Here is a 26,976-nt window from a genome sequence, read left to right as displayed (position 1 = left end):
GAGCAATGACATTACTACCTAGTTAAGCAGCTGGACAAAAATCTCTCTCAGGACATACAAGTTTGAGGGTCATGTGTTTCAGAGAAGTTGCTTTCTAGATGTTGGAAAAGAAAGGATTTCTAGTTCTGTCCAGCATCACTGACTAGGTAAGGCATAGGTAACAAAGACAATTTCCAATAATTACACACTTCACTAATAATCTTCATCAAGACAATTCAAAAACAAGGCCTGGTGAGGGCAGGCCAGGACTATGCCCACGCTAGAACTTTATGGTATGCTATAAGGTTTTGTCTGGTAGTTTCATCACAACTCTGAAAACCAAGCTTTGAATAAGGCAGCTTCCAAAAATGTATCTTGTGGTTCTACAAGGAGTACAAGTTCTGTCCGACTTTAATCTGACCCAAGGGGAAAGTGAGCTCGCTTACAAAGGTAGCTGGGTTCACAATCATATAGTTTGCGAAATCAAAGAGGGAGGAGCTCCATCATACAAAATGTTTGTCTCAAATTTGAGAAACAAATCGAACAGTAAAAAAGAAATTTATATTAACAGACTACAGCACAACTCTCGCACAAGGAAACAGATATGACTAAACAACCCATCACAATTCACAGTTGTTTTCCTTCTTTAGATAATGCTACACTGACGCTGGGAGGTATGATTCCCAGCTCAGGTCGATGTACCCGTGACAGCTCTGCTCAAGCTAGCATGCTAAAAATAGCAGCGTGGCGGCACCTTGGGCTAGCCACCCGAGTACATACTCAGGATCTCAGACATGGTTAGACTCTGACACTAGCCCGACCTGCCATGGCTACCCTACTATTTTTAGCACATGAGCTCAAGCAGAACAAGTATGTATACATCTACCTGAGACAGGAACTGCACCTCCCATCTGCTGGGTCGACATAGCCTTAAAGGAAGAGACTTAAAAGAAATACATTTTCTCAAATATGTGATGCTCAAATATTAAAAAGGAGAAAAGCTCCACACTCTGTTACGATAAATACACTTTCAAACTTAAATGTACCTGGGGAGAACGGGTGCCAGGGGTGTTGTATTCAGCCATTAAACTAATGCTATATTGCTTAGACACGATTAGTCATTTTTAAAGGACAAAATGTCTTTTCCAGAAAGAGAAATGTGGACAATTTTTCACACAGGCGCTGTAAATGAGGACTAATGTAATGAGCCTCAGTGAGATCACAATGTACTTTAATTTCAGTAATGGGGACATGACTGAGGTACATAGGTTCAATCAAGTTCCAAAGTACAATTTAACATGTGTCAACTTCAGGAAAAAATTACTCCATCTTCTGGTTTAAGACTATCCTTCCTCAAACACATAAACTGTCAGCCTTTATATAAAAAGTCATAGTATATAAAATCTTACCTGATTTAAGTAAGTCAGGCACTTTTCTAGACACCAAAGGCAGCAGATGCAAGCTTTCAGCATACATCGAGCACAGGCATTTTCCTAGCATGGCAACAGGGGAAAAAAACCCAAATACATTAAAAAACCCCCAAAGGACAAAGAACATGAACGACCATTACATTTAAATGCATGGGCTATACTTTAAGGGCTGAATATTCTGAAATCAGCCCATAAGTTTCATGAACACACTTACTTTTTTGGTCAGAACTTAGGATCAAATTTCAAGCATTTGGAACCCAGTATTTTAATAAGAAGTAGGTTTCCCTTACTTTTCCTTTGAGTTGGGAATGAATATACATAAGGATCATTCGTGGAATCTTCACTAATGTGATAATGAAAGAACCTTTTGCCACTGTTCCTAGGTGGTAACAGACAAGGCGATTTACTGATGCCAGAATAGGAGTAAATGGCAGATTCCGTTTCTCCCTGTGGAAAATCAGCAGAGAAATAAAATAAAGCAGTATCATCAATACGGACTTCAGATGAGAAAAACCACCTACAGACAAATTCGGACTGAGTTCATAGGTGAAAAGCAATTTGGTGGTCTCATTCTAGTCTTCAGTGGACACTGCTGATACACTGAGAAGCAGGGTATAGAACAGTATTAGCTCTAATGTAATAACAGGAAGAGGATGAGTCATCAGCTGAGCTGTGCGGGGATACTGGCCTACACTATAGTTATACCTAATCAATCAATTTTTTAAGCTCTACACTTTTATGAATGTCTAATTCAACATTTTTAAGTCTTTCCCTCCTCTCCCCCAAATTTATTTTAGGATTTTCCCTATTTTATATATTGGAAAAAGCATATATACATTCATTACACAAAAGCTGTTTTCAGACCATTTGTATTTCTGAATATACCTATCCACAAAGCCAGGGAATCAAGTATTAAAACAAAATACAGTGCTGTAACCAAGTATTTATAGGGATGTATTTATAAGAGGAAATAGGGATGTATTTATAAGACGAGCTGAATGCACATTCAGTCTTCTGATATAGCTTTTAAGAAATGTATTCTTATCATTCGTATTTGTTTCCTCTAAAGCAAGCCATCACTATTTCCCTCTCTACAGCAGGTCCATTCAGCATTTAGTGAAAGAGCGACCGATAAGTATTAAAAAAAAAAAAAAAACTCAGTGATACAAGTATCATAGGATTAATGTTAATAAAGTGCCAGTGTTCCAATAATAAAATGCCTCCCCTGAATTTAGGGAAACCTATTCTTAAGGTTTCAGAGTAGCAGCCGTGTTAGTCTGTATTCGCAAAAAGAAAAAGAGGACTTGTGGCACCTTAGAGACTAACCAATTTATTTGAGCATAAGCTTTCGTGAGCTACAGCTCACTGCATCTGATGAAGTGAGCTGTAGCTCACGAAAGCTTATGCTCAAATAAATTGGTTAGTCTCTAAGGTGCCACAAGTCCTCCTTTTCTATTCTTAAGGGTGGTTTCACTTGAAAAATATAAAAAAGTGGCACCTTCTAATTCCACAGACCTGCTCCCTGCATGTACTGATTCATGCTGACTTCAGTGAGGAAAAAATGTTTTTACACCTTTTGGCTCCTGTTAGCATTCTGAAGTCAGTTTTCAGTGAGCTGGATTCTACTTCTTCTTGCAAAAAACAGTTTACCTAGTTCCAACCAGTTATATCTGTGCAAATGGAAGAAGGCAATTGGCTTGTACAAGTGCAACCGAGGGCCTAACCTGGCCAACAGAACCTTATGACTAGGCTTGGAAGCATTACGTTTTTACCAGTAGATGTTGATAAATGTCAATTTCACCACATGCATACACACACACAATGGCAGAGTAAGAAAAATGCTCCTTGAGTTTGATTTCAGGATGTTTGCCTTGTATATTTTGACAGAGGATGTTGGCAACTTGTGTTTTAACAGTCATAAAAGCTTTAAATTTCTGATTCTCATTGTCTACGGTCGTTAAATAATTCTGACCTTTCTCCATCATTCCCCTCAACTGTGAAAATTTAAATAAATAAGGATTGAATGAAATGCTTGAAATGAACATTGATATTATCCATCAAAATAATAAAAAAAAAACCCAAATGCTGCCAAGACTACTTATGACTGGTAGCATTACATGAAATGCAAAGAGCCTGTCTTGGCTTTCAGATCCCCAGGTGAGCGTTCAGGGCTGGCAGTTAAACAAAAATCTTTCTGTTATTATGTACATTTGATCTAGAAATCATTAACAACAATGTGGAACCCCAGTATACCATTTTCACAGTCACTTTTCAGACTAGAACCACGCTTTAATATGCAAGAAAACGAAGTAGTAGAGGGAAATGGATATTTAATAACTCAAAATTCCCATTAAGGGATGATGGATAGGGAGCAAGTAAGAGCAAACTCATTTACCTTCAGGTAAAATACAGTTAATAAATTCACAGATGTTGAGGATGCAAAAGATCTCTTAAATCATCTAGCCCACCCCCATGCTGCAGCAGGACTATTCCTGCCTACTGTGTATTTCCTAGTTATGTACAATTTTTGAAAACTGTACATTTGTAAAAACAGCACAGCAGGGACATCAGTGAAATGAATGGTTGCCGGATATCAATGAAAATAAATTACGGTAAGGTATCTTATGAGAGAACATTTAAACCAAAGTCCTGGTCTGCTCTGCTCTGCATGGACACTGATGACCCTATGGCAATTTTAATAAGGCATAAGGGCTTTGTCATGGGTTGACATTTTCCTCCCTTACTCCACCACTCTTGCTGTGCATCACCGCTGATGCCCTCTGCTTCAGAAGTAGCTGCGTTTTTCCAGAGGTGCTGTATCTCTATTGTTTGCAAACTACTTTGAGACCATTTGGAATGGGAAGTGTAACTTAAATGATCAGATTGTTGAGCACAGAGATTTCTTTTTTTAAACAAATATATAGTGAACTATAAAATATCACGGTTGCATTTTGAGAAATTTCACTTTAGAGAGGTATACTTTAAAAAAAAGAAGAGGTGAATAAGTTCAATAAGATCATAATTTTTTCCTTAATCAAAAATGTTGCCAACAGTTGTACGTTAGCGAAAGCACTGGATATCACTTCAGTATTGCTCATTCTCACAAAATTATTGCAAGACTCGTGTGAGAGTTTTTCTTAAAGCCTTATCTCCTAGCTCTGTGACCGAAGAACCTCCGCTTCCATTTAAAAAAAAAAAAAAAAAAATTTCTAGTCCTTATTGTGTAGAAAAAAGCTTAAAAACATGATTTCGGTGCACCTAGAGACTAAAAAAAAACCATATTAAAAAAAGCTCAGATTTATTTATTTTTAATTCTCATTATTTTTGAACACTGCAATACTACCAATTAGGAGTTATTATCCTAAAAACATGTGATGCATCCCTCTCTTGTATTTGAGATACATGTGCATTAGCTGATATGAGTATAGCATGATTTACAAATTTAGGACTCATGCACCGTGATGGTACATGGAGATTTAATATATACATTTTGCTTCACATGAACATTAGTATATAATCTTGCCTGAATTCATATGAAAATGATGGCTCTAATGGGACTTTCTGTAATCTTAGAAAACAGACAAATGAGTGGGTGAAAAGAATTGAAGGACTGTATTTTTCAGTTAAGTAATCCCAGTCAATTAGTGCCAATCCTCTTAATTTAAATGGAGCTTATCGGCGTTATTACTGACAAGAGATGAATGTCAAAGTGCTTTTTACTTTTTTTTTTTAAAAAAAATGAATCATCTAGGTCTTAATTGTGTATATGGGACATAGGGGCAAACAAGACTGCAGTGCTTAACATCTTTAAATTGAACAAAACCAGCTAAACATACTATTTATTTTAGGAGTTGGCTTTTGCTTTTCAGCTTTCAGGCAGAACACATCTGCTCATTTCACCACAAGCTCTGGCCCCAGTTATTTTTGATGATTCAGTTACTAGGTATCTCAAGAAAAAGCTGTCTGAAAAGTTCTCACCTTGTGAAATAGTATGTCACAACAGCCCCAGCTACAGTCATCTGTTGACATGCTAGAATAAATTCACTGATCCAGATCAGCCCTACCACATGGTACCACCACATGTATCGTAGAGGGCCCAAAACCCGGAATTCCACAAACCCTTGTTCATTTAGGACAGGGCTACCTAGGAACAAATCAGAGAAAGAAGGCAGATAGCCAATATCAACTAAGAAAGAAGGAACCATTTGTAATTCAGTTAATAACTCTCAATCATTTGAAGAGTGATAGCTCTGTCTACTAATAAAGCGTTAACACCTGTGTAGCTGGACAGTTGATAATGGAGATAATATTGCTGGGTCAGCCTGCAGAATTATTAATTACTGTTAATAATTATGCAGAGAAAGGATTTTTAAATTCTCCAGAGCACACTCAACATCCAACTTAAAAAAAAAATTGTTAGCCATGTGGCAATTTGGAAAAAAATAATAAAGCAGAATGATTTCTTATTCCAAAACGTAAAGGAAGGAAACCTAAGTCATTCTGAATTTTCTGCCACCCTCTCTTCATATCCATAGTTTGCAAAAATTGCAGAAATTTATTTAAAGATCATAATTTGTATTTTTTAGTTAGGATCAAACAACATTAATGGTCACCTCTATTTCTTGATGGTGCAAGTGTTTATATGTGTGTTTTGTCTATATTTGAATAACAAAATCTATTTGCTAGAATGCTAGCAGCATTTGAGAAGAGAAGATTTTTCCCAAAGAATTTTATACATATTTTAAAACCCAATAGACTTGTCTGATCCAAGTAGCACTTTCACATAAGCTCACTGACATTGTGTCAGGATTTCCTCAGGCGATGGATGCTCTATTTCAAAAAGCATTAGCACTCACAGTGGAGGTCCATCTCACCCATCAGAATGATGTGAACAGCAGAAGAGGTTCAGGAAAATACAGAGAATGGACATAACAGGTGCATAAAACAGATCCAACTTGAAAGCCATTAGTGTTTTCACTTAGGTTTGCACTAGATCTGTTATGTGAATGGTTTCAGATTTGTATGAACCTTGGAAGACAAACACCAATACCAAATGACAGGTTTCAGAGTAACAGCCGCGTTAGTCTGTATTCGCAAAAAGAAAAGGAGTACTTGTGGCACCTTAGAGACTAACCAATTTGAGCATAAGCTTTTGTGAGCTACAGCTCACTTCATCGGATGCATACTGTGGAAACTGCAGAAGACATTATATACACAGAGACCATGAAACAATACCTCCTCCCACCCCACTCTCCTGCTGGTAATAGCCCATCCAAAGTGACCACTCTCTTTACAATGTGTATGATAATCAAGTTGGGCCATTTCCAGCACAAATCCAGGTTTTCTCACCCTCCCCCCCCCACCCCACACACTGCTATGGGTACCCGCATGGCCCCACAGTATACCAACATTTTTATGGCTGATTTAGAACAACGCTTCCTCAGCTCTCGTCCCCTAACGCCCCTACTCTACTTGTGCTATATTGATGACATCTTCATCATCTGGACCCATGGAAAAGAAGCCCTTGAGGAATTCCACCATGATTTCAACAATTTCCATCCCACCATCAACCTCAGCATGGACCAGTCCACACAAGAGATCCACTTCCTGGACACTACAGTGCTAATAAACAATGGTCACATAAACAGCACCCTATACCGGAAACCTACTGACCGCTATTCCTACCTACATGCCTCCAGCTTTCACCCTGACCACACCACATGATCCATCGTCTACAGCCAAGCTCTGCGATACAACCACATTTGCTCCAACCTCTCAGACAGAGACAAACACCTACAAGATCTCTATCAAGCATTCTTACAACTACAATACCCACCTGCGGAAGTGAAGAAACAGATTGATAGAGCCAGAAGAGTTCCCAGAAGTCACCTACTACAGGACAGACCTAACAAAGAAAATAACAGAATGCCACTAGCCGTCACCTTCAGCCCCCAACTAAAACCCCTCCAACGCATTATTAAGGATCTACAACCTATCCTGAAGGATGACCCAACACTCTCACAAATCTTGGGAGACAGGCCAGTCCTTGCCTACAGACAGCCCACCAACCTGAAGCAAATACTCACCAACAACCACATACCACACAACAGAACCACTAACCCAGGAACCTATCCTTGCAACAAAGCCCGTTGCCAACTGTGCCCACATATCTATTCAGGGGACACCATCACAGGGCCTAATAACATCAGCCACACTATCAGAGGCTCGTTCACCTGCACATCCACCAATGTGATATATGCCATCATGTGCCAGCAATGCCCCTCTGCCATGTACATTGGTCAAACTGGACAGTCTCTACGTAAAAGAATAAATGGACACAAATCAGATGTCAAGAATTATAACATTCATAAACCAGTCAGAGAACACTTCAATCTCTCTGGTCACGCAATTACAGACATGAAGGTCGCTATCTTACAACAAAAAAACTTCAAATCCAGACTCCAGCGAGAAACTGCTGAATTGGAATTCATTTGCAAATTGGATACTATTAATTTAGGCTTAAATAGAGACTGGGACTGGCTAAGTCGTTATGCAAGGTAGCCTATTTCCCCTTGTTTTTTCCTCCCCCCCCCCAGACGTTCTGGTTAAACTTGGATTTATGCTGGAAATGGCCCACCTTGATTATCATACACATTGTAAGGAGAGTGGTCACTTTGGATGAGCTATTACCAGCAGGAGAGTGAGTTTGTGTGTGGGGGGGGGAGGGGTGTGTGTGTGTGTGTGAGAAAACCTGGATTTGTGCTGGAAATGGCCCACCTTGATTATCATGCACTTTGTAGGGAGAGTGGTCACTTTGGATGAGCTATTACCAGCAGGAGAGTGAGTTTGTGTGTGTGGTTTTTTGAAAAGAAAAAAAAAAGGGGGGGGGGGTGAGAAAACCTGGATTTGTGCTGGAAATGGCCCAACTTGATGATCACTTTAGATAAGCTATTACCAGCAGGAGAGTGGGGTGGGAGGAGGTATTGTTTCATGGTCTCTGTGTATATAATGTCTTCTGCAGTTTCCACAGTATGCATCCGATGAAGTGAGCTGTAGCTCACGAAAGCTTATGCTCAAATAAATTGGTTTGTCTCTAAGGTGCCACAAGTACTCCTTTTCTTTTTACCAATACCAAAATAATTTTGTTCTAGTAAATTACTATTTGGAAAAGCAAGTTTCATCTGACTCATTTTTAGAAATGTTATACATTTTGGCTTTTAGTAGTTTGGGAAATATTGATATATATAGTATGTATGGCCTTGTTTCTGCAAAGACTTCAATATTGTTTAACTTTAATGCAAAACATTTTGTCCCATTGACATCAATGGGACAACTCACAGTGCATAAAATTAGGCACATGCAGGACCAGGGCTGAGGTTACCAACAATTAAAACGGAGCAAAGCTTTTTATTATTAAAGCCCAAACTTTGGCCCTGATGATGCAACTGGTCCATTGGGTGCAGGGGTCTGTCTACCTGCACAGCTCAAAATGCAGAATTGGGTCCATAACCATTTTCAGGCACAAGAAAAATAGTGTGACTCATTGTTCCCCAGATAACAAACATCACATCTCATAATTAAAATTAAACTTATAGCAGTAAAACAAACAAAACCAAGAACAAGTTCTGTTATCTCTGTCCCTTGTTAAAAACAGGGCCCTAAAATCCTAAATATTTTCCCATAGTTAGGCTGAAATAGTTTTACGATCTAAAAAGTGTTAAAATTACTATAATGTATTAGAGCATCTGTGAAGTAGTGAACCCACTATTTCAAGTTCCATTTAACCCTCTTCCCCCATATGCTTATAACTTTCTGAAAAATACACATTTCCCATTTTGAAAAGTTACTGCCACCGTTTTGTACAGAACTAACTAAAATCAGCTAAACATTTAGGCCCCAATCCTACAAACTCCTCTATTCAGGCAAACCCTTGTACCTCTACTGAACCCCAGCAACTTCTATGGTGAATCTCTAGGCCTTTATCTTGAAACTGGGTGTGTAAAGTCCTCATTGCTGAGGAGCATGTCCACTGCCAAGGCTATGTCTACACTTAAAATGCTACAGCGCACAGCTTAGCACTTCAGTGTAGATACTTCCTACAGCGATTTCTGTAGTAAATTCACCTCCCCAAGAGGCAGTAGGTAAGTCGATGGAAGCGCTGTCTACACAGGGACTTAGGTTGGCTTAATTATGTCGCTCAGGCATGTGGATTTTTCACACCCATGAGCAAGGTAGCTGGGTGGATCTAACTGTCTAGTGTAGACCAGCCCTAAGACTGCCACAAACACCAGAAAATTGGCTACTGTGCATTTGCGTTTTGAGCGATGCTCTGTGCATGCATGTGTCCTTTTAGAAAAGTGCATTTATCAGTTTACGTAGTGGCTAAATTGCTTGTGCTGCCATAAGTCCTTAGAGGAGCGTCTCTGGGTTTTTTAACCCTTTGCTCTACAATGAAAAGGAGGAAAATTAAATGCAAAAAACTGTTAATGTAATGTTCATGTCATAGGAGATATATTTAAAAAGTCAAGAAATGCAGAGTTATGGCCCCTACAGTAACATTAGCATATTCATATTGCACGTCTCTAGTTTTTTCTATTCCTTTTACTTTTGTTAAATACATTGCATATATGTTGAATATTATGGCAAGTGACTATATTAATATTTCTGCAGGAACCTTAAAAAGGATACCGTCAACCTGAAAATTACATTTATCTGCATGCGATTGTTATAAGTAATCCCTAAAATCACCATAACAGAGAGACGACAGAATACTTTCCCTCTATTATTGTTTGTTTAGTTTGTGTATTTGACAGCACCTTATCAGGTTGCTGATGTTGCACCAGCCAGGGCTGGGGACTGTTTACTGGTAACAGCTGCAGCAGAGCTGAAAATGAATAGATTGCAAGCAGCAGGTGGCTGGTTGTGTGCACAGAGAAGGGGGAAGAAGGACCAGGGACAGACCTGAGCATGGCTGGTGGTGTCTATCTCAGGTCCAGCCAAAATACTCTCTAAACACAGAAAGGAACAGAAATAACAGAACATTATTTCAAAAGATGTGCTGAGTTTAATTTTTGAAGATAAAACCAGATTGATGGATTCCGCTGAAGTTTTACATTTCCTGACTTTTAAAAAACATGTATGTCTTTACTGATGTATTGACATGCTTTTTTTGTATTTAATTTCTGCAACTCTGCAAATCAATGAGACAGCCAAAAATGAGACACTATCCAGTCTGAAAGCTACCCTAACAGGATAGCTAAGTATTCCTCTGGCACGGGGAAATCTATGAATGGCATAAAGCTGGCATCATAAACTCTCCACCTTCCTTTCCTAGGCCCCGCTGCCGTATATGGAATATGCCATAACCAGAACACACTGTGTTCGAACAGGTCCCAGCTAGCGTGACAGTCCCTTGGAGACTTACTGCTTGCATGTTACAGCAGCCCTGCAGCTGCTCTTCCCCACATCAAAGGGGGGCAAAATAGTGGTAGAAAGCCACTTCCAGGGCACCAAACAATGGGTAACTTCACACCTGATGATGAATACAGATGTGCACAAGAACACAGCAATCTCTTTCAGCACTAAAGTACTCTCTGTGCTCATTCAAAGTATTCAAAGTCAAAGGGATATACCAGAGCTCAACAATTCTTATTTTCAAATTTTAACTACATCTAAAGTCTGAACAAGAAAGTACCAGTGTTTACTTTAAAGAAGCAATGTACCCACATACCTGTAGTGCCAAGGAAAAGCAGGACCATGATCCAGTAGCTCCAAAACAGGATGAGGGCAAAGAAAGTCCAAAAGGGCTGGAAGACTAGCAGTGGCAGGTGAATGAAAACTTTGCCAGCCACGTGGAACAAGGCAATGGTGAGAGCTACTCGCTTGCGCATAATTAACATTATCAAGAACAAGATAACCTGAGGAGAGAAGTTTCCAACTGACATTTTAGGTGATGAAGAGCAGACCACCAGGTGCAGTAAACAACACAGGCTCTTCAAGTAGAGCAAACTAATCACACTTCCAACACAGTTTGTGTAAGCCCTGCAAGCTTACATGACTTAATCCTACATCAAATATTTCGAGATTGATTTATCAATGCAAACTATTCTTAGTGACTCCTGCTATCTTTTAAATTACATTTCTGAACTGACACTCAGACTGACAAGACTATAGAACAAATTCTATCACTCAGTTGCATTGTGCAACCCAGTGAAAGCAATGAGATGGCACAGGTGTAGCTGAGGGCAGAATCTGCCCTATATTTTGAAACAGATCCTGGAGAACTTGTCAGATAAGTTTATAAAAAGGTTTAATTACAGTGCATGCCTGTATCAAGATTTACTAACTAAAATGAAATTATGAGGTATCATCTCAGCATTGCATGTTTGATTTATCTGACAAACAGGATCCAAGTGCAAGTGAACATACAAATTAAGGGTCCAATCCTGAAGCTGCTCTGTGCAAGGAAGTCCCAGCTGACTTCTGAGAGTGGCCCAGACCAGCTGTGGGTTCAGGCCCTACAATACTCTCCCCCCTGGCATCAGAAGAATAGGTCTACCAGAACAGTGCCTAATAGTAGAAAGTGAAACAACAAAACATAGAGGGATATGTTTCTGAAGTGTTTTCAATCTTTCCTGCACACATTACAAAACCTGCATTGACAAGCCAAAGAACATGGCGAGAACGACAGAAAAAAGGAATACAATTTTGTCAGTGACAAAGCACTTACCGTGAAGACAGTAGCTGAAATGGCATAGACCAGGAGGGCCTGAAGATTGTCTTTGGCTACTTGAAGCTGGTCAGCAGTAAGAGTTTCATTGACAAAGTTTCTTTGCTTAGCATACAGCCACCACAGGACTCCTGTGCCTCCTATGGTTTGAATTAAAAACAGGACAAATACTATATTTCCCTCTACAGAACAGAGGCACAAAGAATGGAATCAGCCAAACACAGCATAGTCTAAACTGATAAAAAATATTCAAGTGGGCGGATGCTAATCTGAAAGGAAGGATTTTGAAGGGGGAGTGCTCTGGCTTCCCACTTGCCTGCTAATCAAACAGGTACTCTCCCTACACTGCTCCTACCCTGCTAGGTCCACCTGAAAATCATGCAGCCCCTTGGATCAGTACTCCTCATTTCATGTGTTTTAGAGAGAACAGGGTGAAGCCACTAGTCAGGGGAGGCATGGTAAGGACAGATACTGCTCCGATATGACAGGCATTAGAGGACTGGAAGGGGGTAGGGAAGGACAGGAACAGATGATGATGTGGTAGGATGTGTATGGGATATTAAAATAGAAGAACTGAGTGAGGGAGCCCCAGAGAGGATGTACAGAAAAAAGAAGAGCAAAGAAAGGTGGATAAGTGAAAGGGTAAAACACTTCAGAGAGAAGTGCCACCAGGAAAGAGGAAAGGAAGCAACCAGGAGACAGAGAGAGGAAAGGGGAGAAAATCCATGACACCGGAAACAGCACCTCAAATAAACCACAGATAGGTGTTCCTGCCTGAAGAAGAGCTGATGCAGGCACTGGAAGTGCAGGAGTGATAGGGAAAAGCCAGCTCACCTCACGTGAGATGGGAAAATGAAAAATAAAAATAAAAGGCTAAGGAGAAGAGAGGGAAGCATCTCCCGTTAAACTCTCTGGTGGAAATCCCAGCCCTACTGAAGTCAATGGGAGTGGCAAAACTCCCATTGACTTTAATAGGGCCAGAATTTCACTCTCTGGCTCTAGCCATTTTTCCAAGACAGAACCTTCCCTTTGATCTGGGATTCCACACCTCCAATGAATTAACCTTTTTCTTTTGATATTTCTTTTCTCTCTCCAATTCTCCTCTCCTTTCCTCAAGGTTTGAGACTCAGCTGCGGTGTGCCTATCTAAAGTGCCAAAATCTTAGCTAATGGATTCTATTCGTTTCAAAAGATAGGTGTAGGACTCAGGAAATTCCAGATTTGCTACCGACCATATGGGGCTTTCAAAAACAATGAACTAATGTAAACAAAGCAGCGTGTCTCACAAAACATAACTTTTAAGGTCTTCGCACTTGGTGCTGTGTTTCAGCATGTAATAAGGTGTCAGCGGGGCAGTTCGGAAAAGCTAAGTGATCTTGAAAGTATTTTTACCGGCCCACTGAAATTTTTCTAAGTCTGGCAGGTCACAGGACCTTAAATCATGGCTGTCACCTAATTTAACCTCCTGCCCATACCCAATATTTTGGCTGCATTATTGAAGATCAACAATATAAAACTTCAGTTCCACAAAATTTGAAGTTAATGGGGTAGATCAAAGCTGCCAGAAAGCAGCCCTAATGGGACAACTGGGAATTCACATTATGTAGAGGAATCTCTGGCATCTTAAAGCCAGCGTGTCTAACTCATCTCACAGCTTCAGGCTACTGTTACTTGCTCTGGGGGCCTAACTAGCCCCCTGCTTCCCCAGTAGTCCCCAGGATTGGAAGAGGTATGCAAGGAGGAGGAAAAGTGATGGAAAACCACCCATGTTCCCCTCTGCTTAAATGTACTGAGCAGAGCTCAGGCACCCCCTAAGGGCCTCTCCTAAATGTGAATGGGGCTGCTCTGCCCCACAGGGCTCTACACTGCAGTGTAAGGATTCTGAATAGATTCCTGGTGTCTCATTCTCCAGGTTGTCACGGGCTGTGTGCGTACTCATCCGCCAAGCAGGAGGTGCAGTAATTGTCTGGCTGGGTAAAGAGCAGCAATGACTTAATCTAATCCAGTCCTCCTCAGCCAGAAGGATAGCAGTTTCCCCATGGAACCTTGAGATAGGTCAACGTAAAGCAGAAAAAAAGAAGTGGCTCTGAATAGGACGCTGATTAACCTCGCGGTTGCGGGAGAGAGATCAGAACTTGGTTCTCAAAAACAAGGAAATGAACAAGACTTACCAAGCGATCCCAAAATGACAAGAATTGTTAAGATCCAAACCAGTACTCTTGAAATGTACCTGATTATCACCATCAAAATCATGGACAGCACTGCAGAAGAGAAAAATATAATAAGCAGAGCAATTATTTCAAATAGGAACATGCTACAAAGGTGTTGTTTTTCGCGAGCAAGGGGGAGGAAGTTCAATTGAACTCACTACACTAAAGATAATATTATCATCTTATTAATAATTATCTTATTGCATATTAATAGACTCTTTTATAAAAGGAAGTGTCCCCTCCCCATCCATGGCTTTCAAACTTATTATGCAAATACACCAGGAAAGTCAGGTAGCCTCTACAATTCCTGCTTCTGCTAAGTAACAAGAGCATGTATGCATTTACACAGTACACTATATATCAAACATAATTTACCCACACAGATGTATTCAGACAGTGACAAAACAAACAAGAGGACATGACAGAAGTGTGAGTTTAATATTATGAGTTGGGAAAACACTGCACAACTCTGAGCAGCAGAGGAGAACTCGCATGCAAACACACATGCTAAACAAGTGCAGATATTATGATGTATGTAATTTAAGATGTCATGTTTGTTACAAGGAAAAAAATACTGCTTTGTTCTTTATCTTTATAATTCACATTGGGTACTTTAATGAGTTTTATTGATTCTGCAATAATTTTTTACTTGCAATTTTCACATTTCCTCCTCCAATCTTTATTATTTTCCCATTTCTCATCTCTTAAATCCCCATTTTTGTGCACTTGGCATTATATGCAACATGCCACTTCAAAGTTCATTCATTTGGATTGGTACATAAATATTTCTGCATCTGTTTTCATAGTGCACCTATCATTTGGGAAGCTACTTCCCTCACAGGGAGCCAGCATGGGCATTGTATTAGTCCCACCGACATACAGACACAGCATGCTAAAATCCTCCTTAAATTGTCACTCACTAAGATGTATTGTGTGTGCACTAGCTACATTTTGAAGGGAAAGGCATTGTGGTCGTCTTTGTGAACTAAACGATCTAACATTCTGATTTTTTTTAATTAAGGGAGCATAAAAATTGATCTGAAAGCAATCACATTTTTTATCCTCCTTTAACCTAAAAGGACTAAATTAATTTTACATTATTTATTGAAAAATTTTATATAAAGTAAAATTTGGCACTAATCCAACTATAGTGTTGCTAATAGATAGGGCCCTTTCAAATTCACGGCCATGAGAAACGTGCCACAGACCATGAAATCTGGACTCCTGCCATGAAATCTGGTCTTTTGTGTGCTTTTATCTTATACTATACAGATTTTATAGGGGAGACCGGTGTTTCTTAAATTGGGGGTCTTGACCCAAAAGGAAGTTGCGGGAGGGAGGTCACAAGGTTATTTTAGGGGGGCTGTGGTATTGCCACCCTTACTTCTGTGCAGCTGCCCAGAGCTGGGCGGCTGGAGAGCGGCGGCTGCTGACTGAGGGCCCAGCTCTGCAGGCAGCAGCGCCGAAGGGTTGCAATACCATATCCTGCCATCCTTACTTCTGCGCTGCTGCTGGTGGTGGCGGCTCTGCCTTCGGAACTGGGCTCCTGAGCAGCCGCCGCTCTCCAGCTGCCCAGCTCTGAAGGCAGCATCACTGCCAGCAGCAGCGCAGAAGTAGGGTTAGCAGTACCGCAAAAAAACAAAAACAAAAACAAAATCTTTACAATAACATTGTGACCCCCCCCTCCCCCCCCCCAACTCCTTTTTGGGTCAGGACCCCTATAATTACAAGACTGTGAAATTTCAGATTTCAATAGCTGAAATCATGAAATTTACGATTTTTAAAATCCTATGACCGTGAAATTGACCAAAATGGACCATAAATTTGGTAGGGCCCTACTAACAGAGCTACAAGTTTGCAAATTCTTAATTTTCTTTTTACCGTTAGATCAAATTATTACAGGTCCACTATTATTACCACGGAGTGCAATGGAAGAAATAGTTCTGTGGGTTTCTTTGCAGCTGGTTCCAAGAAGTGATTTTGCGTTTTATTTTGTTTCAGTCAAGATCTCTCTCTCTCTCTCTCTAGTACAGAGACAGATCGGCTATAGCAGAATCTTGCTGCTATAGACTCTGTGGCACCCTGCAGTCAGTCGTCATTTATTTTTCTTTAACCACACACTCTTGACAGATGGCTGTAACAGCAGGGGTTGGCTTTTTTAAGAGGTTAAGGGCCTCACATTAAGAATCCAATGAAGTCAGCTGATCAGAAATGTAATAAAATTGTGTGCATCCAAATTTACCTTCATTTATAGGGTCTGTTTAAAACAAACAATCACTTCACTTTGGTGTGATATCAGTGATCGACAAGAAACCTAAGGCCCAGAATTGGGAATTTCCCAGCTTTTAATAACACATTTGCAACATTTACATTCATAGAAACCAAGGTTAGGAGGTTCAAAGGAGCCAAACACAATTGCACCTAACTTCCTTTCGCTCCTTTGAAAATCCCAGCCCAAATAGCTAAGCCATACACACAAAAAGAAGCCTAAGTCCCAGGTTTCTGAGAGCATAATGCCATGCATTGCTCTCATTTTTAGAAGGAGGTGCAGGGAGTGGGCAAAACTGTGAGTGAAAGGGCCAAATGAGCATTAGAAAGTACAGCTGCCTCTCCTTGACTTAAACAGCTGTGGCAAGAGCACTGAAGAATGTCCAACCCCTCCCCCCCATCTTAAATAAAAACGGAATGTGCATGTATATTTCTTTTGAAACAGTTATTTGGCTACTGAGTAAAAAGCATTTGAACAGTTTCCTGAGGGCTTATTACTGTATATGTTTTATGTTCATGTTGTGGCTAGAGGATGTTAAAAGTCTCCTATCGCAGTACTATGAAACAGCTAATAATGAGAAAAACAATTACCTAGTGATAACAAGCAAAGTCCCATTATAATCTCTTTGCTGGTCATAACTCCACTAATCAGCCTGTGTAAGACACTACTGTCACTGACAAAGGTGATCAGGGCCTCTGCAAACTTGGCATAGCAGGAAATGTTCACAGGAGCACAGCGATGGAAGAATGGAATAGGTGCACTGGTGACACAAGAAAAAAAAAAATCAGAAAAAAAATTACTCCTACTTAATATAAATGCCACATCAACACACAAATGAAAGGTGAATTGATGCAATACTCTCCACCCTCATAACACCATAACAAGGAGCTGTGAGTTTAATGCAGAGGTGCTGCTAGAATGACAATGGTCACAATGAGGAGTGATGCAATTTTTACAAGTATTTCTGTAAAGAAGGCAGCATGCATATTCGAATAGGATATTACCCTCCGCCTCTCAAAAGAGTGTTTTCTTATTTCAGCTTAAACATCTGTCATTCAAGTGTCATGTGGTACACCAGCTCAAACAATGCCCTTCACTGACTTCAAAATGGAATACTGACCCACTTTTGTAGCAAAAAAGTCATCTAAAAATGATTGTACTATAGTTGCAAAAATATACATTAGTCTAAAACATGTCACCATTTACAACTGTTGCCAAGCAGCCATGATAAAGATATCTTATTCATTCCCTTTCTTATGTTTATTCTGGTCATAGGATAGGAAAATTACAGTAATTACTTACATTACCTCAGCTAAATAAGTCTTTAAATGTTTTATAAAAAATGCAATGAAGAGGCCTGTAATTGTTTAATTATTCATTTTACCCTGAATGATATTAAGAGTCCTTCTCAAGGGGTACTGACATTTTTGCATTATACACCGGACCCTCAATAGAACGCACGTCTATATAGCGCGAATTCGCACAGAACGCGGTCACGGCCATGGATCCCAAATGTAATTACTTTAATTGCAATTCATTTTAACGTGGTCCCCGCGTTAATGCGGTACCGCGCATGGATCCCAAATCCTGCGTTCTCGCGAGGGTCCGGTGTACTTCTCACCCCAGTAAACAGACATTGGGATGCAGTTCACCAGCAGATAATACAGGAGAGCACAAACGTGAGACATTATTTTCCCAATGCTGCCCACTGGGGAGTTGCATCTTCTTGTACCCTAAACTAGATCAGACTATCAAGGTTGTCTATTTTATTTTTTAATTATTCTTTTCCATTTATTAGCAATATACTCTTGCTTGTAACTGAATCCAATGAATAAAATATATTGTTATATTAAATTGAAGAATTTTCTTTTAACCTCCAGATTCTTTCCTTCCTCTCCATCAGTTCCTACTGACTTATTTGCAAGATTTCAGTATAATGAAGCACCAGTGCACACTATCCCTTTGGGATTCTCCTATTTTAGTAGTGATTTTGAAGCCTGAGGTTTCCTGTACCAGATACCTCTTTTTAAATTGTGAGTCTTACCAAAATTCTAACCCTCACTTCTAATGTGAAGGGTTAGACTCATCTACTTTAAGAGTATCCCCTCTATGCATTATTATTTGGGGAGGTGGAGGAGAGGAGGGAGATAATATACTAAAAAAGCAATTGTCTAATTATTCAGTGCAGAATTGGGAGGAGTTTATGGTCACCCTCATAACTAGATAATTAACAGATTCCCATGCTTTTGTGAAACTGACAGAGATTTCTAAATAATAAGAAATGTTATTTTTTAAGGTTTTAAGTCAACTGTGCTGACTAAGTAAATGCATTTGCAGATGCTTATACTGATACTCTGCTTTCAGTGAGTGGTAAAGCCAGCAGTTAAGCAGAACAGTTACACATCTAGTCAGAGCTGTTAAAAATAAAATTAAACCCATAGTAATGGCCTTCCCATCTAGAGAGCAGCCTATATATTCCCTCCGCTTTTTTATAAGATGGAGCCAGTTTTGGAATGTGTTAACATCTCGCAGGTCTCCACAGAATGTATGCAATGAAATTTGAAAAACTTGAAATTAGAGGGCTTTGCATTTAACTTTTAATTCATGCACGTGGTCCAATTTTAAGAAAGCTTACAACATTTCACAGGCTTATACCGAAAATTAGAGCTATCATTCTGACAAAGCTCAGTTTTTATCCTGAAACATTAAAAAAAAATCAATTTTTTACATCTTGACAAGAAAACAGACATTCTGAAAAAAGCCATTAGAAGCAGTATGTCCTGGAGGAGAAATATATACTCTTTATCTTTATCACACAGCATTCCTGTATTAATCTCCTAATATCCCTCTTGCTTGTAGCAATTATACTGTACATATTAAGTTACCTGTTTTTATGTGTAATAGTTAAATAGAAACTGTTATAATTAATAAAAAATAAGGTCAGTGGTTATTACAACCTTTTTTTGAATAAATGAGACTCTTGAGAATGCAGCACGAGACCTGTTTCCATTTCAGTGGTTCTGACTCAATGAGCATGTGATGTGCCTTGTTTAACAAAAAATGAAATAATAAATCTAGTCATAGTGACCTCTGCTATTGATAAAGCCCCTTGCTTATACCTTAAGACATTACATACTCAAATGAAATTATAAGCTTCTAAGAATAATCTGCTGCTTAATCATCATGATCAACATCGGCAGAATCTGCCTAGTAGGGGATGATAAATAAATAAAAAAAGCACAAATATGACAGTTGCATTGAAATTATATTAAGGGTCCAGTTTAATTGGATACGGACGAGGAAATGAATGCAGAGTTAAGAACAGAGTAGTTCTCTATTAGATGGGCCTCAAAACAGGGGTGGATGTGAGATATTTAGAGTCCCCATAACTGATATATACCAACTCATGTAGAGGAGACTAAGCCAACAGAATGGAGCGTTCTGATGCTGTGATATGCTCTCCTTTTCTCTCCAAACTCAACGGAAGCTCCTCTGCAGGGCTGTGCAGAGCTGGACCAGGTGGAGGCAGGAAGGAAGGGGAAAACTGGCTACATGCCCTGCTCCAAAACCACCTTCATGCAGTGAAACTGCTCTCTAGCACAGGGAAGAGGCTCCAGGAGGTACTACTGGAGGGCGTGGTTATCTCTGGCAGTGCTGTGAGGAAGCCAAAACGAGTAAGAACAGAGTTCCAAAGTTGAAATGTCAGAGTCCCCCAAGATCTCTGGGCTCCTCTGCAGGGCATGAGGAACACTTTACCTCCAAAATGATCAACTGGGAAACTTCAGGGGACAGTTCTCAGCTGATGTAAGTTGCCATAGCTCCACGGACTTTAATGGAGCTATTCCATTGACTTCAATAGAATGATATAATTTACACCAGCTGAAGAGCTGCTTCCAGGAAGGGAACAACAGGGAGTTTTCCTCCTCAACATCCTTCTTCCTGAAGTTTATTTTATTTTTCCAGCCTTCAGACCGTTTCATTTCTTCTTCAAAATGTGCTTGTTCACGCCAATAACTGCACTAGCACAATATCTAAAACACAATAATGTGAGTTAAAGGCAAACCACTGGGCATTTCCTTTCATTTTCTTTGGGGGTTTAAGTCAAACTTTGGGAAACTTTAAAATTTAATGAATGTTTTTATTTTTATTTTAACTTATAACTGTAGAATAAAATGGAGAAACCCTCCACTGACATAACAGCTCCTTCTGACTATTTTAAAAAGCAATTTTGCCAGGAATTTGCACTGTATTATAAAGTGACATGACACTCCATTCTACCTGCGTGCTTGCTTATTAAGCAAAATTCAATCCAACTGAATGACATGGGAATGTTTAGGAAGAAAAGTACATGCAATTCTGGCAAAAATTAAAACTGACAAGCCATTTGAGTATGCAAAACAACACTGGAATTTGTATTTATTTTAGTTAGGTAGCGCAGCATCTATGCCTAGGTCTGTTGCATAGGCTACAGATCTGCAGTAAAAAAAAAACAAACAAATAAAAAAGATTCAGAAAAAGTATGTTATTGTCAGCATTTGAGTTGCTGCTTATCGTAGTCAATTTAAAAACTTGGGTAAGTTATGGAGGTCAACAAAAGACATTTAAAACAACAGGTCCTAAAATGGATACAACATATCCTCTCCAGAACTCTTCTCTGTTTTTCCTTTACAAACACGCATGTCCATGCAGAGAATGTATGGCCTGACCGTGAACAGATATAATCAGACTGAGGTTCTTTAAGAAGTAAGACCTATGACTGGTCACAACTGTTTGCATTGTCAAGCCCCTTCAATTTCAGCTAAAACACAGAAGACCAAAGCCGCAAACACCCCTGCAGAAATCTTGTTAAAGACAGCGGGACTACTCACAGAAGTGTTTGCAGGACTGAGCCCTAAAATAATCACACCGCTGAACAACTCAAAATTTGCTGTATAGCTGAAGTGCTGACTGCCCCTTTACTTCTGGGCAGCACTCTAATCTTCAAACACACAGCTGGGCTCCCAATGCCAGCAGCATCCTCTTTGTTACAATCGCTACCATGTACTTTACCAAAAACAGCCAAGGCAGCTCTGGGTTGAAATTTTAAGCACTAAAACTAGAGCCAACGTAGTAATATGTGAACAGGAGTGCCTTCAGGTATTTTTCTCTTCTTTCTGCCGTTTAAGCATCCCAATGCTGGAAACTTAGACACAACAGAGAACCAGCAAATGAAACAGACCCACCGAGTTTAACTGGCTGAGTAAAGTGCAAGGAGCAAACACCATAAATGACAAACGTTATATTTTATGTGCATATATCACCTTTCATTTCGAAGCCCTTCATAACGTTGTGTACAAACAGTACCGCTAAAATGCAGCCAGCCCTCAGCGTGGCAAACAAACTGATTTGCAGCACGTTGCACAACACTGAGTATAGAACATCAAATAGTAGTTTGAATATTCCAGTTTTAATAGCACTAGTAACACAGTAGGTTGTGTTTTTGTATTTTTTTTTAGTGTTATGTTGACAGAGTCTCTTTAAAGATGACCTTTGTACCAACAGAGTTAACATGCTAAAAACAAACACAGGTATGTTACAGAGTGACCTAAACTGTGGTTTGTGAGGTTTTTGTGAAATCTTTTTCAAACAAATGAACAATTAGACAAGAAGCCATTAAAACTTACCTCTCTGGAACCGGGAGCTTAGGACAAAGCTTAGAGGCCTGTGAATCAGTAGTGTACTCAGATGACTGTAGTTCATAGCTACATAAATTTGATCCTGTTGAAAGAAAAAAAATGTTACAAGATCAAAAATCTAATATTCCTGTTCCTGTCCAGCAAATCGTCTTAAAATGGACAAGTTTCAGAGTAGCAGCCGTGTTAGTCTGTATCCGCAAAAAGAAAAGGAGGACTTGTGGCACCTTAAAGACTTAAATAAATTTGTTAGTCTCTAAGGTGCCACAAGTCCTCCTTTTCTTTTTTTGAAATGGATAATAGTCCTAATTCTCCACTCCATTACATTACTTTCCCACCACTAAAACTCCATTGACTTCAGAGTTACAAAAGACTAGAGAGAATGTTTTGTAATAGAACGTTGAATCAAGCCCACCGTACGCTGCATTAGATGGGCCCTTTCCTCCATGGTTGGGTCATCCTCCTACCACCTTTGATCATCCAAGAGAGAAAGGCTAAATTCATAGTCCATTTTTAAAGGAAGGAGGATGTAAATCACTAGACTCCTTGAAATAAGTCTCCCCCACCCCCAACTGTTTCTTAATGCATCAAAATTGCATAGAGACAACATCCATGATTAGGCATCAAAGGAACAGATTTTTATTGGTAAACATAAATTTCACTGTACACCCACAAATTGAAAAAAATATTTCCATCGATAGCAGGCCAAACTTACAGATGGGCAAAGTGAGAAAATGCTGCCTGACAACTCAGCTTGATTTAAGAATATTTACTTTGTATATGTTGACGTGATGGTGATGATTTGAGTTTAATGGTTAGAAAGCTTTAACTTTTTGAATTGCTTACTGTCAGTAAATAATTATAGTCTGAGCCGCTCCTTCCCCTAGTTTCCCCACAACTGTGAAAAGTTAAAATTGCTAAACACTGGGAAAAAAACTGCTTAAATACAAACAGATATTATCCATCAAAATGATACAAAAATAAAAATCAAATTCTGCCAAACCTATCCACGATGAAAAGAAATTATTCAGTTTTCTTTTTAAACTACAATTCATGTGCTTTACAGGGAGTAAAGAGAGGACCAACTATTGAGGTTAAAGAGTGAGTTAGCTGAAGATCTGTACGGAGAAGTGCTCTCGTGTTTATATTGTCGAACTCTATGGATGCTCAGCAGCTCTAACAAAGCTGAATCCCTCTCCACGCGCTGGCCAGTTAAACCGTACTGGAGACCAGGTTGGCTACAATCAAGTTCAAACCATGTGTAAGCACAGTTTTAAAAACTGCTGAGCCAGCATCAACTGGGCTTAATGGTGCTGCACCACACAGTAGCATTTCCTCCCATTTGCTACCCCTGCAGAAAAGAGTCCTCTATTTGTACAGAGAAGGGGCACAGCCTGAGAGTACCAGTGCAAAGTATCCCATGCAGTCTCAAGAGCCTCAATTGTATGGTTTAGATTTTTCAGGAAGAGATGAATATGTCTGTATTTAGCAGATCATTAAAGAAAGACAGGTGGCTGAAAGAGGCAATCAAGAATCAGGACTGCTGAGTTCTTGTTCCAGTTCTGCCATTTAGATAAATACTCCGGAGGGTATTCTGCGCCAAAAAATAAAAAATTCTGCATACAATATTTTAAAATTCTGCAAATTTTATTTTTCAAATATGGATGCTCTAGCATGGAATTGGGGAGCACAGGCCACTGGCTGCACAGAGGTGGGAGATAGCTGTGAAGCTCCCTCTGGGACACGTACTTAGCGGTGAGGCTGCACCAAACCCTGACATAGTGGAAGGACCGGGCCTGGCCTAGAAACACCCTGGCTCAGCAAGGCAGGATCCAAGCGTGGAGGGGCTTAGTGTGGGGGGATCCAGGTGGGGGCTGAGAGGGTTCTGTGTGGGGCAATCTGGGTGCAGGCAGCTCAGTGGGGGATCCAAGTGCAGGAGTAGGGAGATCTGGATGCACAGGGGCTTGTTGGGGGGTTCTAGGTGCAACAGTAATGGGACTCTGCAGGGGGGTCCACGTGAAGGTGGTTGGGGCTCAGCAGGGGGACGGGTCCGATTGTGGAGGGGGACAGAGCTTGGCAGGGGGTCTGGTGTGGGGGTCTCGGTGGGCGGGTCCAGATGCTGGGGGACTGGAGCTCATCGGGGGGGGTGAGGCTCGGTGGGAGGGTCTGGGTATAAGGGGGTCTGGGTGCACAGGGGCGGGGGGAAGAGGGAGCTTGCAGAGCTTCCTGCAGCTGGGGGAGAAATCTGGCAGTGGGTCTGACTCGGCCTCGAATGGTGTGCGGGAAAAAGGAAGTCCTGTCCTCCCCAGCCCAGCTGGGACTAGCAGCTGAGCCCAGCTCAGGGTAGGAGCCACTAGCCAGGTCTTCCCCAGTCTTGCCCCCAGTCGTTTACCTCTTTGGTGGCTGCCCTGGGTACCTGAAACATACTGCTGGGAAGGGTTGCATGACCGCTCTTGTGGCTTCCCTTTGCTTTCCTGTCAGAAAGTCATTTTTCTGCAGGCAAGCAAAGAAATCTGCAGGGAACATAAATTCTGCGCATTTGTAGAGGCGCAGAATTGCCTCAGGAGGAATGGTGAAACACTATGCCTCAGCTTACCCATCTGAAAAGTGGCTATAATACACCTGCCTACCTCACAGAGGTGTTGCAAAACTTGTTTGTAATGCACTTGGAGCTCTCTGGATGAAAGGTTCTGTAATAGTGCAAAGCTATCTAATCTGAACATCTGTACTGAAATATAAAAATTCTGAATTAAATGTGAGCATGAACAGTCATAGACATTCCTAGCAGTAGGAAAAGGAGCCATCAACATGCCCAGCACACCTTGTAAATAAAAGGAGAAACATTTTTTCAGTTCAGATATCATGAACCTTTTAAAGGATGCCAAAGTCAGCACATGAGGGTTGGGGAAGGGAGTAAGGAGAATCATTTGCTGATTTATGATGTAGTTATCCGAGCAAGCCTAGAAGTCTAATAATTTTGTTTCCCACTGTTACTCATTTTTAGCAACGATCTATAAGATATTTGTATTAACAGAAGGCCCAACCCCACGTTCTCATATCTAAAGGATCAAACCATGTCCCCTCCCCTTTGTCTGCAGAGCACCCTGCTGTCAATGGCCTAGATCTCACAGCGAAAGCGGGTGACAGCGGATCTAGTGAGCACAGCCACTGTGGGCTGAACCCCTTGCAGATAAACTCATATCTGCAGGGCCTCTGTCCATATCCCTGTGCATGAACATTTTGGGCTAATGAGGAGTGGAGCTGGAGCCAACACTTGTCCTTGCAAGATGGGAACACAGACAGAACCACCAGCCAGAGGGTTCCGGTAGTGGCCATGCACTTTGTGGCTTGCAGGTGGAGGAAGAAAGGAGATTATTCTTTTTGCCTTCCTCTCCCCAGTCCCACAAGCAGCTATCCTGAATGCTATTCTGGTGGCTGTTTTCTGAACATCTTGGGGATTCAGCTACTGTATGAGCTTCCAAGTCTGCAAGAGATAAAAGCTCTCTAGACCTAATCAGCCTTACTTGGAATAACACATTGACCAGAAACATCATTAATTCCAACTGGTTTAGGAACATTCCTGCTGGAATCCAAATAGCCAACTGAAAAATAATCAAGGGCAGCAAATGCATTATTTCCTACACAAGGGGGTGTGCTACATTTGGAGATGTAATCAGGAGAGTGCCAACAAACTGTATCTTGTAGAAGATGGACTCGAGAGTTCTACTTGTTCTGAGGCTTATGAAAATACTCTCTTATGCTGTAGTCCTGGGTTCTTGCTAGTGGTCCACAGGACTATGGGTCACAGTGCTGTCTTTTCTCCTTGCTACTAAATTATATTCTGAAGATATAGCATTTATTTTTAGCTCCTTTCCTAATATTAAGAAAAGGAGTACTTGTGGCACCTTAGAGACTAACCAATTTATTTGAGCATAAGCTTTCGTGAACTACAGCTCACTTCATCGGATGCATACTGTGGAAAATACAGAAGATGTTTTTATACACAGAGACCATGAAAAAATGGATGTACCATGTACATTGTAAGGAGAGTGATCACTTTAGATAAGCTATTACCAGCAGGAGAGTGGGGTGGGGGGAGAGAAAACCTTTTGTAGTGATAAACATCCATTTTTTCATGGTCTGTGTGTATAAAAACATCATCTGTATTTTCCACAGTATGCATCCAATGAAGTGAGCTGTAGCTCACGAAAGCTTATGCTCAAATAAATTGGTTAGTCTCTAAGGTGCCACAAGTCCTCCTTTTCTTTTTGCGAATACAGACTAACACGGCTGTTACTCTGAAACCTTTCCTAATATTACTTTTCTTCATAAACACGTGGTCCAGTCACCAGAGAGCTATGATGTGACCATGATCAGGAGGGGAAGTGACCCAGGAGACAAGCTTTCCCTTTTATTGTGGCCCACAGCTGGAAAAACTGAGAACGCCAGCTTTGAACTCTGATTTGGAAAGCAAACATTTCTTCTTTGAAATCCTGCCTTCTGTTTTGCTTGGGATTGATTATTCAAGTACTAAGCAGTTATCAACCCCGGTACTCTTAAAAATGCTGCCACAATTAACATGAATTGCATAAAGATGCTGGAAAAGCTTGAGGACAAGGGGAACAGATTGTGCCGAAAAGCCTCTCTCCAGTGGAGAATGCAAAATATTGAAGACCTTGTAAACTTTG

General features: G+C 40.4%; 1 protein-coding gene across 2 annotated transcripts in view; it reads right to left on the bottom strand.

Moving 5' to 3' along the window:
- Positions 1 to 26,976, bottom strand: part of SLC44A1 (solute carrier family 44 member 1) — a 97,448-nt gene that overhangs the window by 13,415 nt on the left and 57,057 nt on the right. For both annotated transcript variants that reach the window (XM_037902334.2, XM_037902333.2), the window contains exons 5-12: positions 22,280 to 22,373; positions 17,207 to 17,376; positions 14,309 to 14,398; positions 12,139 to 12,278; positions 11,140 to 11,326; positions 5,388 to 5,553; positions 1,700 to 1,856; positions 1,389 to 1,472 (exon numbers count right to left, since the gene is read on the bottom strand). In XM_037902334.2, the coding sequence (XP_037758262.1) occupies positions 1,389 to 1,472; positions 1,700 to 1,856; positions 5,388 to 5,553; positions 11,140 to 11,326; positions 12,139 to 12,278; positions 14,309 to 14,398; positions 17,207 to 17,376; positions 22,280 to 22,373 (1,088 nt within the window). The remainder of the gene's footprint in view (positions 1 to 1,388; positions 1,473 to 1,699; positions 1,857 to 5,387; positions 5,554 to 11,139; positions 11,327 to 12,138; positions 12,279 to 14,308; positions 14,399 to 17,206; positions 17,377 to 22,279; positions 22,374 to 26,976) is intronic.

The sequence above is a fragment of the Chelonia mydas genome, chromosome 5, assembly GCF_015237465.2.
Source record: "Chelonia mydas isolate rCheMyd1 chromosome 5, rCheMyd1.pri.v2, whole genome shotgun sequence".
NCBI classification, from domain to species: Eukaryota; Metazoa; Chordata; order Testudines; family Cheloniidae; genus Chelonia; species Chelonia mydas.
The sequence above is the reverse complement of the archived record's forward strand: the minus strand, read 5'-3'. Positions and strand labels throughout refer to the sequence as shown.